This window comes from Mustela lutreola, chromosome 6 (assembly GCF_030435805.1).
Source record: "Mustela lutreola isolate mMusLut2 chromosome 6, mMusLut2.pri, whole genome shotgun sequence".
NCBI classification, from domain to species: domain Eukaryota; kingdom Metazoa; phylum Chordata; class Mammalia; order Carnivora; family Mustelidae; genus Mustela; species Mustela lutreola.
In genome coordinates, this window is record NC_081295.1 from 78,284,731 (window position 1) to 78,300,253 (window position 15,523).

The window sequence follows — 15,523 nt, forward strand, 5'->3', positions numbered from 1 at the left end:
CATTCATTTTTGAAAGACTTTCCCTGAGCCTAAAATTTTATTGTTTGTGGGGATTTTATTTATTTTTTTATTTAAAAAAGATTTTATTTATTTCTTTGACAGAGAGAGATCACAAGTAGGCAGAGAGGCAGGCAGAGAGAGAGAGAGAGAGAGAGAGGAGGAAGGCTCCCTGCCAACCAGAGAGCCCGATGCGGGACTCGATCCCAGGACCTTGAGACCATGACCTGAGCTGAAGGCAGAGGCTTAACCCACTGAGCCACTCAGGCGCCCTGTTTGTGGTTTTTTTAATGTTAGCCATTTTTTAATTAAATTTGACCCATTCCTTTGTTTTTATATATATAAAAACCTTAATTTTTTTGCCTGCTTTTTAAATACGTCTCTATTTAAGGTTGTTTTTAAGCTGTTTGTGGTATAAGTTGTTATGGTTTTCCTCATGCTTATTTTTCTAGAATTTCATTGAGCTTGGATCTGGGAATTTATAATCTTGATTAAATTGGGGAATATTTTGACAATTATTTCCTCAGTAGCACTCTTCTGGTCATCTCCCCTTTTGAGAACTCCAGTTTCACTTATATTAGGCAGCTTGAAGTTGTCAACGTTGCTCTTTTCATTTTTATACTAGCATTTTTGTCTCACTTGTTTTGCTGTGTTTTGGGGTTCACTGATCTTTTTTTGCAGTATATTAGTATTTTTTGGTTTATTTTATTTTTCATTTCTACAGGTTCTGTGTAGATCTTTTATATTATCTTCTATGGCTCTCCTTAACATATTGATGGGGTTTTTAAAATCTCCTTCATATTCCTTGAGAGTATAAAGTACAGTTAAAATAGTAATGTTATGCCATTGTCTATAATTCAGTCATCTGTGTTTAATCAGATTTATTTTGACTGATTGATTTTTCTTATTAAAAGTTGTGTTTTCCTAGGGCGCCTGGGTGGCTCAGGGGGTTAAAGCCTCTGCCTTCGGCTCAGGTCATGATCCCAGGGTCCTGGGATCAGGCCCCACATCAGGCTCTCTGCTCAGCCGGGAGCCTGCTTTCCCCTTCTCTGTCTGCCTGCCTCTCTGCCTACTTGTGATCTCTCTCTGTCAAATAAGTAAATAAAACCTTTAAAAAAAAGTTGTATTTTCCTACTTTCTTGCATAACTGTCAAATTTTTATTAGATGTCAGGTATTGTAAATTTTATTTTCATGGAGTTGGATGTACTTGTATTTTAAAAAGAAAATATTGGAGGCTTTGTTCTTGGGCATAGGTGAGTTACTTAAAGAAAATTTGATGTTTTTGATGTTTCCTTTATGCTTTGTTAAGCGAAACTGGAGTAGCCTTTAATCTTATGCCTTACTTTTATTCTGAGTAATAGCCTATAACTCATTGCCTCTTGGATTACAAGGTTTTTCCACTGGCTGGTGGGAATACCATCTCTTCCCCTCCTTGGGTATTTTATTCAGATGGTTGCAGTGAGAAGTGCTTTGCTGAAGATTCAAGTTGAAGCCTCTGCAGATTTCCAGAGCTCACTTTGTAGCTTTCTTTTCTCCAGGATTCTGCCCTGTAAACTCTAACTGCCTTTACTTTTCTGAGTGACCTATTCTGTTCCAGCTCCCAATTGTCTCCTTAATTCAGGTGGACTGCTGGCCCCTGCTTAGATTCTCCTCCCTGTTCTGGAAGCTTTCCCCAAGCAGAAAGATGGATCAGTTCAGTCATGGAGTTCACATTGTTTCCTTTCTCAGAAATTACTGTCGTGTATTGCCTATTATTAATTGTCTGAAAAACCATTTTTTTGTTTAACTTTTTCCATTGATTAAGGCAGTATAGTATGTCTGGTCACTATTAACTCCCATCATGACCTAAGTTTATAGTAATTATCTCAACCTTTTTTCTGTTTGTAATTTTATTTTCAGCTGTGTCTGTTTTGTTCCTTGATAGTATTCTTTAAGTTAGACTTTCTTTTTTCATTATCTTATTTTATTCTTTTCCCATTCCAGTTTTGAACTCTTACATTTGCTTTTTGTTATTTTTCTGTAGTTTAGGTAAAACGCTTGTACAGAATTTCCTTTTACTAAGTTTTGTTTTGTTTCAGGCAGGATTCTTCGAATGTCTCTCCCTCATCCTTTTTTCCACTTCCCTGAGGGTTGTGCTTATTTATTTATTTCTTTTGCTAGAGTATGTGTGCATAGTTGCTATGACTTTTATTTCTTTCTTTCTTAAGCTTGCTATAAACAGCTTTGTCTCTGCATTATATGGGTTGCTGTAGTGTGTAGGACTGCTGCCATACTCCCTTCCCTTGGTTTCTGAGACTTTTCCCCCCAGAGCTGCAGCTCTAAGTTTGGAATATACTAGTCTGTCCAACTTTCTGAAGTCTGGTAGTATGGGGAGCTCAACCAGGGTTATGGTGAATCCTTGTGAGAACACTTAATGCTTAACCTTTCTGAAATATTGACAGATTCACTAATCAGTGTTCATCTCTCCTGGTGAGGGAATTACCCGGTTTCCCTGGTATATTCCAGTAGTTTACTGTGGAGTTCCAGGGGAGAAAGTTAGCTAGCCTCAGTTTTCACTACTACCATCTCAGAAGAGGAAAAGATAAGGATACCAATTCCCTTTTTTTTTCTCTTCTAGGGTATTTGAGAATTCTCAGAATTTTGTGAATTCACCAGTATGATACCTGGGGGCTAGAGGACAGGAGCCAGAGATGGGCTTGTTATTATCCCAGGGTTTTTTGTTTGTTTTTGCTGAACTTTGCTGCGTTTTTTTTTTTTTCCCATTGTTTTAGCTGATTTGATTTATTTTAATTGATTTAGCGGTCAAACACTTTTATTTTTGACTTTGGCCCATCTTTACACAGAAAGTACATAGAAAGTTGTGGATAATTACATGTGAACCGAATACATTTTGTTCCTTGGTAATTACTTTAACATCAGTCTTTTTTTTTTTTTTTTTTTTGAGTAGGTGAAACAAATTCTCAGTGTATCATTTTAAAACATACTAATTTTTAATACTCTTTTCCCCAGATACCATGTTTATGTGGCAGTGCCCCATGTTTGCTGTGTCGATGCTGTCCTAGTGGAAACAACTCTACTGTAACTAGATTGATCTATGCACTTTTCCTTCTTGTTGGAGTGTGTGTAGCTTGTGTAATGCTGATACCAGGAATGGAAGAACAACTCAATAAGGTTAGTTTTGTTTTTGTTTTTGTTTTGTTTTGTTTTGTTTTAATTGATTAACTGAACCTGTAATGAGTATGCTTAAAACCAGTTGTTGGGTTTTTGAAATTGTAATGTACAAAGTAAGATAACTTATAATTCCAGTTTTAGTAATCCTAATAGTCTTTTAGGAAAGAAAGGCAATGTAAGACTAATATAAGCTTAACTTCTGTGATGGTTGTACAGAAAATGTGCTGTGGTAATAAGGAGAAATAAGTAATTCTAACCAGTTAAATATCAGAACTCTGGGTCTCATGGAAAAAGCAACATTCTAAGAATGAGAACTTTTATATGCAGAGATTGAAAATAGGAAGCAAAATGAGGATAAAGAGCTTGTTGAGCAGAATATGTATGCTTTAGGAAGACTGGTCTAATAATTAGAAGTCAGGTAGTTAAATGTGGAGGCTCTTTTAGTCATGTAATCAAGAATTGTATAGGGGGCCAGCAGTAGCTTTTCTGAATGTAGAATTAACTGAATCTGGATTTGAAAACTGGCAGTGATAGTCATACATAATACCCAGATTCTGATTCTGGACAACTAGCAGGAAACTTACTGTTAACCATGGTGGGGAATGGGGGTGATGTGTTTTATTTTAAAAAAATTTATTTTCAGGGAGTCAGGTTATAAAAGGAAATGAGGAAAATACTCATTTAGTTTATAAAACGTTGACTTAGAAATATTGCACCACATAGGTGTTCAAGAAAGTGTGTGTGTGTATCTAACAGGAATTAGTATGTAACAAAAAAGTGTGTAACAAAAAAGAAATCCTAGCTGGAGGTGTTTTGGGAATGGAAATGAAAGTTGAAACCATGGCAGCATATGCTGAAGAAGACCATTCAAAGTGAGCAGACTGTAACTTTTACAAAAGCTGTTATTGAAAGGGGTTGGTAGAGAAAAGGGAGCTTTAGAAGGAACAATGAAAAGGGGTGAAACAGGTGAATGCCCTGTTGTGCAGACCTTAGGAAGAAAGTATTTGACAGCCAGTATATCATTAGTGTTTTGAGAAAGTGATTTCTTTAGAGTGCTGGGATTAGAAGTGGAAGGAGACCCAAATAGCTGTGAGGAAATGTATCTAGTAGTTATAAACTGCTGATTCGAGGAGTTTTGTAACAAAGATGATGGTCTCAGAGGGCAGCTGAGTTAAGGATGAGATTTAGTCATTTATATTTTGATATGAGCTTTAATCTGTATGGGGGAGAGAGGGAGGAGGTGATCAAGAGAAGTTACAAAAGTTGGCTTTCCACCAAGACAAGATGAATGATAACAGAAAATTTGAGGTTGAGGAGGATAGTATGGCAGTTGACTTCCGTTTTAAAGCACAGTATCTGCTTGATGTTGGCTTTAGGATAAGGAAAGATGGTGAAAGTTTGGAAAATGAGATTATTACGATTTTAAAAGAGCTAGCATTGTACATAGTAAATGTGGATGACCAGCTAATGTCATCCTTGGCTATAAGCAAAAGACATAAGGTTTTGTCATGGATCCAGTTGACTGTGGTTTTAAATAGTTTAGATGGTAGATGTTAATTCTCATCACCAAATGTTTCTGCTTCTCTGCTTTCTGAAGGTCATCAATGATTTGCATTTCCTAGAGTGCCATGTCTTTAATACTTATTCATCAGTGAGTTGTGAGTTGAAGAAATACTTATCAGCTTCTACTTACTGATAGAAGATTTCCTTTTTTCAATTTGTCACAACATGTACATCATTTGAAATGGTGGCTTCTCCAACAGCCTGGACTCCTGAAGTGACTATCAGAACCAGTTATGTACATGCACAAGAGCAAGAACTATATATTTGCTGTTTTAAGCCACTGATACTTGGGGATTGTTACTGAACTAGCTTAACCTGACTGATCTTAACCTGACTAATTAGTGATGGGAATTTGCCAGGTAGTGTCCTGCTACCACACAAGGGAGTGGGATAATTAAGGATGTCTAGTTGTGTACGTGTTGCAAGTGAGTATGGGTAAGTATATACTGCCCTAGGGCTTACACTGGGTTGGAAAGGTGAGATTTAAGTGAGACCAGGAAAGGGTTTATAGACTGTGCAGGAGCTAGCAAAAGGAAGTAGTGCCTGTCCATTAGCTTAAACACAATTATAAGTTCTTGGTTTTAAAGGCACAAATTAACAGTCATATTTGGCATATCCATTTGCTTTAACATTTTCTAGAGGAAATTTGTTCTCATATGTAGTAGTAGTGTATGTGGTTCTGAGGATTGCTCCCATTTATTTCATTTAAGGTCCTTTTGTTTTGTTTTTTGTATGTGTGTGTTCAGATTCCAGTGTGACTTTCAGTAATGGCCATCCAGTTTTTTTCAGATTTCTAAGTTAAAATAAATCAGTGGCAGCTATTTTTTAATCCAGATCAATTCATTATCAAAAATAACACCTGTAGAATAAGAGAACAAAACTCAAAATGTATTTAGGTCACATTGGCTTCAAGAAGCTATCGTTGTTTTCCTTGGTATTTAGAAGCTGACTTAACTTTATAATTCCTTGAGCTTTTATTGATTGTATTTCTTTCTTATACAGATATTTGAGATATCACAGGAGAATGCAAGTTTTAGGACATTTGGACTAAGTCTGCAAGTCAAAATAAACATCCAGTTTTGGATCAGTTTATAGTTTATCATGGGTTCAAAAAAGTGAAAAGAAAGTTAATTATCTAGCTGATGAAAATGTTCCAGACTTACCTTGCTTACATATTCAGCAGAAACTGTAAAGCATATTTCTGTTTTCTAAACCTGAAAACTATCTGATTACCTAGAACTTGTCTTTATTTGAAAAAATTCGACATCATAAACTCTTTGTTTTTTCTAGATTCCTGGATTTTGTGAAAATGAAAAAGGCATTGTTCCTTGTAATATTTTGGTTGGCTATAAAGCTGTGTACCGTTTGTGCTTTGGCTTGGCTATGTTCTATCTTCTCCTCTCTCTCCTAATGATCAAAGTGAAGAGTAGCAGTGATCCAAGAGCTGCAGTGCATAATGGGTATGTCTTTGAATAATACAAAAGTCTAGGTGGTGTTTTCTCAGTTATTTTAGTTTGTCTACAGAAACTATAAAATAAGTTATGCAATTTTCAGATTTGTTATTCATGAATGACCAGGTAAAAATATCTTTTTGTCTTTACTGAGAATATCAGATTTTAGAAATATAAATATTAAATAGTAACCTTGGGTCATTTATTGGTATAATCTCTGATGCATGATGTTTTATAGTTCATGATAAAAAGAGGATTTACTGGGGCACCTGGGTGCGGCAGTCAGTGAGCACCCGACTCTGGGTTTTGGCTCAGGTCATGATCTGAAGGTCATGAGATTTAGCCCGCCTCGGGCTCCACACTCAGTGTAGAGTCTACTGGCAATTCTCCCTCTCTCACTGTCCATCCTGCTTGTGCATTCTTTCCCTCTAAATAAATTTTAAAAGGTGGCAGGGAACTGCCATATCTGTTACTAATAACAGGGAATTCATTCTTCCTTTTCCTTGTAGTTCTTGGTAGATCAGTGTTACTACTACATGAAACTGAACTTGGTTACTTAGAACTACAGTGCGACCAAAATGAAAAATTTTAATCCTCAGCAGGGTGATTTTCTAAATGGTTGGTTGTAGTAGACAATCTAGAAAAAAACTTTAGGGTCCTTTTTACTAATCTTCCTTAATGAAGAGCATCACTTCCGGTACTTAATTTGAATGTTTTGAATTTTATCTGTTCTTTTCTTCCCATAAATTAAAAAAAAATTTTTTTTGAATATTTGCTGTTGCTTATTTATTACTAAGACAGGAAGAATGAGCAAGTGAGAAATACAAATGTTAGTGAAAAATACATTGTGCCAGGTTGAATTTATTTTGTTTATTTTGTTCTTGTAGTCACTGGTATTTGTTTATTTGCACTTTTACAACTATAATTATTAAATGTGTTTTTAAACACTTTTCAGCGTGCATCACAGAACGGCTATTACAGCTATTCGCTGAGATAACACTCTACTCAAAGTAGCATGCTTGTAGCACACTTAACCATTTTCCTTACATGTGTTTTCATTTTAATTGAGATATAATTAACATATAACATTGTAGATTTAGCACCTACAAAATGTTGATTTCATAGATTTGTATATTGCAGTGTTATTACCATTGTAGGGTTAGCTAACACCTCAGTCATGTCACTTAGTGATTACTTATTTCTTGGGGTAAGAACAGTTAGCAGCTTTGAGGTCTGTAATACAGTTTTGCTGCTTACAGTCACTATGCTGTGCATTAGATCTCCAGGATTTATGTACTTATTGCAAGTTTGTTCCCCTTAATGACCTGTCCCAGTTTCCCCCCACACATACCCCATACTCTGGTAACCATTCTACTCTCAATAGAGAATTCTTTTCTCAATGAACAAGCTTGGCTTTTCTAGGTTCCACCTATGAGTGATATCATGTGGTATTTGTTTTTCTTCAGCTTATCTCAGCACAATGTCTACAGTTAATATATGTCCTTGCAAATGGGAGGGTTTGCTTCTTCTTTGTGGCTGTATAACATTCCATTGTGTATCTGTCTATACCACAGTTTCTTTATTCATTGACAGACACTTGGGTTGTTTTCATATCTTGCCTATTGTGAATAATGCTGCCATAAACATGGGAGAGCAGGTATCTTTCTGGTATCTTGTTTGTACTTCCTTTGGATATGTGACTAGAAGTGGAATTGCTAGATCATATGGTAGTTTATATTAATTTTTTTTGAGGAAACTTTATACTGTTTTTCATCGTGGCTGACCTAGTTTATATTCCCACCAGCAGTGCGCAAGGGTTTCCTTTTCACCACATCCTTGTCAACACTTGTTACTTCTTGTCTTCTTAATGATAGCCATTTCAGTTTAACAAGTGTGAGATGATATTTCATAATGGCTTTGATTTACATTTCCCAGATGATTAGTGATACTAAGCACCTTTTTAAATACCTTTTGGCCATTTGTATGTCTTTGGGAAAATAGCTGAGTTCCTCTGCCCATCTTTTAATGGATTTTCTTTTTCTTGATTTAATCTTGATAGGTTGTATGTTTTTAAGAGTTTATCCATGTCTTCTAGTTATGCAATTTGTTGACGTAAAATTCTTCAAGCAGTTTCTTATGAATGTATTTCCATAAAATCGGTTGTAATGTCTCCTGTTTTTGATTTTGAGTACTTTTTTTCTTAGTCTAGCTAAAGGTTTGTCACTTTTATCTTTTTGAAATACCAGCTCTGGTTTCATTGATCTTTTTTATTTTTTTTCTGTTCTGTATCACGTTTATTTCCACTCTGATCTTTGTTATTTCCCTGCTTCTGCTAACTTTGGCCTCGCTTTTTCTAGTCCTTGAGGTATATAGTTAAGGTTATTAGAGATCTGTTTTCTTTATATATGCATTTTTCACTATATACTTCCTCTCAGAACTTTTTTTTTTAATGCAGGTTTTATTTTCTTTATTTTTTTATCTTTTTACTAATTATTTTTATTGACCTATAATGTGTATTATTTGCCCCAGGGGTACAGGTATGTGAATTGTCCGGTTTACACATTTCACAGCACTCACCATATCCCATACCCTTCCTAATGTCCATAACCCAGCCACCCTCTCCATAACCCCCCTCCCCCCAGCAACTCTCAGTTTGTTTTATGAGATTAAGAGTCTGTTATGGTTTGTCTCCCTCCTGATCCCATCTTGTTTCATTTTCCCCCCAGACCCCCATCCTGTGTCTCAAATTATTATTATTATTATATATATATAATATATTATATATATATAATATATATTAAGATGATGTATATATACACATGTTTTTTATCAATTCATCTGTTGATGGACATCTAGGTTCTTTCCATAGTTTGGCTATTGTGAACACTGCTGCTCTAAATATTCAGGTGCAGTGCCCCTTCGGATCACAACATTTGCATCTTTAGGGTAAATACCCAGTGGTGCGATTGCTGGGTCATAGGGTAGCTCTATTTTCAACTTGTTGAGGAACCTTCATGCTGTCTTCCGGAGTGGCTGCACCAGCTTGCATTCCCACCAACAGTGTAGGATCGTTTCCCTTTCTCCGCATCCTCTCCAGTATCTATCATTTCCTGACTTGTTAATTTTAGCCATTTTGACTGGTGTGAGGTGGCATCTCATTGTGGTTTTGATTAGTATTTCCCTGGTGTCGGGTGATATTGAGCACTTTTTCATGTGTCTGTTGGCCATCTGGATGCCTTCTTTGCAGAAATGTCTGTTCATGTCCTCTACCCCTTTCTTGATTGGATTACTTGTTCTTTGGGTGTTGAGTTTGAAAAGCTCCTTATAGGTTTTGGATACTAGCCCTTATCTGATAAGTCATTTGCGAATATCTTCACCCATTCAGAACTGCTTTTGCAGTGTCCTGTATGTTTTATTTATTATGTTGTTTCTATTTTCATTTGTTTAGAGATAATTTCTCTTTTGATTTCTTCTTTGATCTCTTGATTTTGCAGGAGTGTGTTGTTTAGTTTCCATGTGCTTGGAAATTTTCCAGGTTTCCGTTCTAGTTTCATTCTGTTGTCATTGGGGAAAAAAAAAAGTTGGTATGATTTCAGTCTTTTTAAATTTAAAAAGACTTTCTGGGGTTCTATCATGTGATCTCTTCATGCTGGAGAATGCTCCGTATGCACTTGAGAAGCATGTGTATTCTGTTGCTGTTGGATGGATTGTTCTTTAAATGTGTTCATTCCATTTGGCCTAAACATATTGTTCAAATCCAGCATTTCCTTGTTGATTTTCTGTCTGGAGGATTTATCCATTGCTGAAAGTTTGGGGTATTGAGGTTTCTTACTGTTACTGTTACCCATTTCTCCCTTAAATTTTGTTAGTGTTTGCTTAATATACTCAAGTGTTCTAATGTTGGGTATATATATATTTATGATTGTATCTTCATGGAGAATTGAGTTGGCCCTTTTACTATTATTTAACAGCCTTCTTTGTCTTATTACCTTTTATTTATTTATTTCTTTAAAGATTTTATTTATTTGTCAGAGCACAAGCAGGGAGAGCGGCAGGCAGAGCAGGTGGAGGGAGAAGCAGGCTCCTGGCTGAGCAGGGAGCCCACCCGATGCGGGGCTTGATCCCAGGAATACCTGAGCCAAAGGTAGACAGACGCTTAACTGACTTGAGCCACCCAAGCATCCCTCCTGTTACCTTTTTTGTCTTAAAGTTTTCTTGTTTGATATAGGTATGCTAGCCCTACTTCTTTTGCTCTCCAATTGCATGGAATATCCTTTACTATCCCTTCACTTTGAGCCTGGGAGACTTCTTAAATCTGAAGTGAATTTTCTATGCAGCATATAGTTGGGTCTTGGTTTTTTATCCATCTAACCACACCATGCCTTTTGATTGGTAAATTTAGTCATATACACATTTAGGGTAATAATTATTGGTAATAATTATTGGTATGTAAGGCCTTAGTAATGTTACCTTACTTATTGCTTTTTGATTGTTTTGTATTTCCGTTGTTTCTTTTTCCTCCATTTCTGTTTGCTTTTGTAAATTGGTGTTCTTTGCTTCTTGTTTGCCTTTATCTTTTGTGAACCTACTGTAGGCTTTCCCTTTCTGGTTACTGTGGGGCTTATCTAAAACATCTTTTAGATAAAACAGGCCATTTTAAGCTGTTAGCATAGCAGCTTAACTCCAATTGTATACAAAAGCTCTATCCAATTAATCCTCCCCTTTTAGAGTTTTGATGTCAGTTTAATAATTTTTATATTATGTATTAACATAGTGTAGTTTTTTAATAGTTCTTACTAGCCTTTATAGTTAGATATTAACATTTCATATTATAGAATTAGTTTCCTAAATCTTACTGTTTATCTTCACCAGTCTGTTATATATGTTCATACACTTTCATATCACTAATTAGCATTTTTTCACTTAAGCTTGGACTGTCACCAATCTTTTTTTTTTTTTTTTTTTTTTTTTCCAAGAACTCAGCACTCACCTTTTATTTATCTGGGAAAGTATTTCTCTTTCATATCTGAAGGATGACTGGTAGAAGGAATATTCTTGGCTGGCAGTTTTTTCTTTCAAAACTTAGAATGTGTCGTTGCCCTCCTTCCTGGCCTGGAGAATTTCTGCTGAGAAGTCGGCTGCTAGCTTAGTGGGAGATCATTTGTAGATTAAGATCCTTTTTTCTCTGGCTGCTTTTAGGATTCTTTTTCTTCCATCTTTTGACAGTTTGTGTTTTAGAGAGGGTCTTTTGCATTGAGATAATAGCAGTAATAAATTTAGTAGATTTGTGAACTCAGGTGTATAATACTTCCCAAGCTTGGGAAATTTTCCATTACTTCTTTAAATAAACTTTCCCCCCTTCTTTCTTTCCTCTCCTCTGGAACACTAATTATTCTAATATTTAAATACCATAGATCAAATGGCTGGCTTCACTCTTTTTCATTCTTTTTTCCTCTGTTCACTCTTATGGGGGTATTTCAAAATTTGTGTTCTTTGGGTCGCTGATTCTGTTGGACATTGGATGTACCCTGCTGCAAGTGCTCTCTTGCATTTTTCATTTCTTTCATCATATTCTTCGGCTCCAGATGTTGGTTCTTTTTTTTTACGGTTTCTGGCTTTGCTAAAGTTCTCGTTTTGTTCATGTATTTTTTTTTCCTGATTTTGTCTTTTTGTGTTTTCTGGTAGCTCATAGAGTTTCCTTAAAGCAGCTGCTATTCTTTATTCACTAGATTACAAGATACTGTGCCTTTGAGCTCAGTTGTTGGATTATTATCTTCTGTTGATGGGAGTGTTTTCTTGTTCCCTATAGTTTTGTGTTGTTGCTTGAGGTAGCAGATAACTCAAGTCTCTACTGTTTGTTTGCCTTCAGATGCGGTGTACTCTTGATCCCAAGAGTTCTCTGTGACCTTGTATTTATACACTGGCTGCATACTTCTTGCTCCCTTTTGTGGAAGAAGTCTTAAGCTTTTATGACTTCTCGGGTTCTTAAAAAAACTCACCTCACTGGCTACTGGAAGTCTTTTTTTGTTTGTTTTCCAGAAGGTGGCACTATGGCTGAAGTTTCTGGTTTCTCCCTTCCCTCCCTTCTCATTTCTGGATTGGCTCTTTCTGCCACACTTGGGAGCACACACAGAGAGCTGGCTGCAGAGTGGGTTTAGTACTCCAGGTGTTTAGAGTCCCACACAGCCAGCAGAAATATCCTTGGCTGAGGATCTCCCAGAGACTTGTGAACATATTTCCTGCTTAAATCCTGAATGTAATTGGCAGAAACTGTGTTCCTTTAATGCTTTTTGATGTTCTTTGCTGCTGCTTTCCCCATTTCCTGTTCCCCCTTAGTCATGGAGGTCCTGCCTCCATAATCTGGGTGCTTCTGGAGAGAAATGGGTTTCTTTAGAATTGTCCCACAGGGTTGGAGTAGCTGTCACTCAACAGTTCTCCTTTTGCCCCAGGGGAGTGGTTGCTGCCAGGTAGTGTCCATACTCTCTTGCCATCGTGTAGGGGTGGTACTGACAAAGTTTCTCTTCCCCTCTCTGTTGCACTGAAACTCATCTCCCTGACACACATACAGGCCATGCAGGAATCTTCCCTCAGGAGAGCTAGACTTTTATAAATTGTCTCTCATTCATGGGTATTTGCATACATCAGCAGTCTAGGTTTTCCCCAACTGGGAAAAGGTAGGAGGGGTTAGGGGTGTTTATTAGTTCTGCAGCCCATACCAGAGTCTGTCTGCCTATTACCAAATACACAGGTGCTGGAGATGATTTTCCTCTTAAATGTTTCTTGATCTCATATTCTGCTGCACAGAGACCCTTCTGTTAATGGTTGGAAGCCTAATTAGTTGTTAAGAACAGGGGAACCAAAAAATAGGCTCTTTGCCATCAAGATGCTGATGTCCTAAAAGCTAGTGTTTTTTTTTATTACCAGAGTTTTGGATGGAGCATTTATCATGTGTTTATAAAACCTGTTCATTTGTATAGTGCACCTTATACTTTCACATATTATTTTTAATTTCTTATTCATGTAAAGTTAACATACAGTGTTAACGTTAGTTTCAGGTATACAATATAATAATTCAACAGTTCTATATATTTCTCAGCATTCATCAGGATAAGTGTACTCTTAATCCCTTTATCTATTTCACCCACCTTCCCTCTGGCATCCACTCGTTTGTTCTCTGTATATAAAGTCTGGGTTTTTTGGGTCTTTTTTATTTTGTTCATTTGTTTTCTTCCTTAAATTTCACTTACCCATTCATTATTTAAAGTAAACCTGTGAATATAGAATATTCTCATTTTCTCATAGTGAATTAATTATCTTTCTTTTTTAAAACAGTCCTAAACAGTCACATAAACTTTTTTTCACATGCTCTTAAAAGATTTCATATATGAAACTATTTATTGAGTGAATCTGTATTAGTAAACTATATTTCTATTTCTTTCAGATTTTGGTTCTTTAAATTTGCTGCAGCAATTGCGATTATTATTGGGGCTTTCTTCATTCCCGAAGGAACTTTTACAACTGGTAATACATCTTTTCATAATTGTGTGATGTTTATATTTTATAAAGAAACTGAGATAACTGCTTCTTGGAACTGTAACACTACTTGTTTTGTTTTGTTTTGTTTTTTCCTCTTGTTGGCAAAATCAAGACATTTGTATAAAATATTTCCTTTTGTGTATTGTGATTACGAAGGTGAAATAATAAAAAGTGAACCAGCCAGTGATTTGTATTTTTTTTTTCTTTCAGTGTGGTTTTATGTAGGCATGGCAGGTGCCTTTTGCTTCATCCTCATACAGCTAGTCTTACTTATTGATTTTGCCCATTCATGGAATGAATCATGGGTTGAAAAAATGGAAGAAGGGAACTCAAGATGTTGGTATGCAGGTAAGCTTTTTCTTGGAGCATCTTCAAGACAGGTGAACTTGGAAGGTGAGAGCATATATGTAGACTAGGGAAATAAAGATTTTTATGATGTTTTTGTGAAGTGGTGTTTACTTCAAAAGTTTATAAGTGCCATCTTACCACATTGTGTGAACAGCTTTACTTGTTGAAATAGTTTTTAGGTAATCGATAAGAACATACCTAAGAGCCAGAAAATAATCCAGACATTGTACCTTGAATGGCTAAAATAGATGTGGCAAAGGCTGTGTTCTATGACGGACAGTATGTAGTTTTTACAGCATAATTTCCTATTTTACAGCAGGTTAAAAATACTAAAGGGACGAGGACTGCTAGAAATAAACAGTGGCATAATTCATAAACATCAGCATGCAGAAAAAATATAAAAAGCAACTCTAGAACATTTCTTTTTATATAAGTGGAAAGATGCCTTTTTGTGTCAGTAACACGTAATTGGGTTCTTAAAGTACTGTGACTGTTTTATTTGTAATGATGAGCTTGAGTCCAGTGGTTATACTGCAGAACAGGGATCAGAATTCATTTGCTTGCCCCAGGTGATGAAAAGGAGGGAAGAGACTCAGGTTAAAGTGCATAGGCAATCCTTGTGCAAACAGAACTGTGATGACTGTATTTTATTTAAGGTGCATAGCTGCCGCTCAGTTTCATACAGTAGTTGCCTTGTGGAAATGTGGGCTCAGTATTGCTTGAATTTTTTCTGATTCCTTTCAAAAGCAGCCATAAATATAAATTTTTATGTGAAATGATAAGAGTTTCCACTAAATATTTTAAATCAGATTGAAAGCTATATTCATTCTTATCTGCTAGCCTGATACTTCTCTCACAGCTAGTTTGTCTTATTTGATCTCAGTGGTTAAAATAGAGTTTAGTATCCAAAGAAATAAGCTTCAGTCATTTGGAAAATTCACTTTTATAGAACACGTCATTCTTTAATGCAAATCTAATGCAAGAGTTTGTTTTGTTTCCTGTTGTATCCCCAGTGCTTAGAACTTTGCAGGCATTCAGTAAATATTTGTTGGGTGGATCCCGGCAGGCATATCTGCATAAACACCTGTATATTAAAGGATGCATTAGCACAAAAACACACTGTGTGTTTTACATACAAGAAACTTGGTTTGTCTTATTAAATAATAATGACTTATTGTTATGTATAAATTTTTTTTTAAGAGATAATTAGTTAAGGGGTGCCTGAGTGGCTCATTCAGTTATGCATTAGACTTGATCTCATCTCAGGTCTTGATCTCGGGGTTGTGAGTTCAAGTCCTGCATTGGGATCCACATTAGGCATGAAGACTACTTAAAAAAATTTTTTTTTAATAAAAAATAGTTAATACAGGAAAGCGTTGTTTTATGGACTTAACATTAAGTAATTTTCTATTTTTCTGTATTTTGAAAATTAAGGCCACTGTGTGTGAAAGTGTTT

The 15,523-nt window shown here is 36.0% G+C and overlaps 1 protein-coding gene across 1 annotated transcript in view; it reads left to right on the forward strand.

Moving 5' to 3' along the window:
• Nucleotides 1–15,523, forward strand: part of SERINC1 (serine incorporator 1) — a 35,442-nt gene that overhangs the window by 13,281 nt on the left and 6,638 nt on the right. The window contains exons 2-5 of the mRNA XM_059177701.1: nucleotides 3,008–3,169; nucleotides 6,023–6,192; nucleotides 13,625–13,704; nucleotides 13,930–14,067. Coding sequence (XP_059033684.1) covers nucleotides 3,008–3,169; nucleotides 6,023–6,192; nucleotides 13,625–13,704; nucleotides 13,930–14,067 — 550 coding nt within the window. The remainder of the gene's footprint in view (nucleotides 1–3,007; nucleotides 3,170–6,022; nucleotides 6,193–13,624; nucleotides 13,705–13,929; nucleotides 14,068–15,523) is intronic.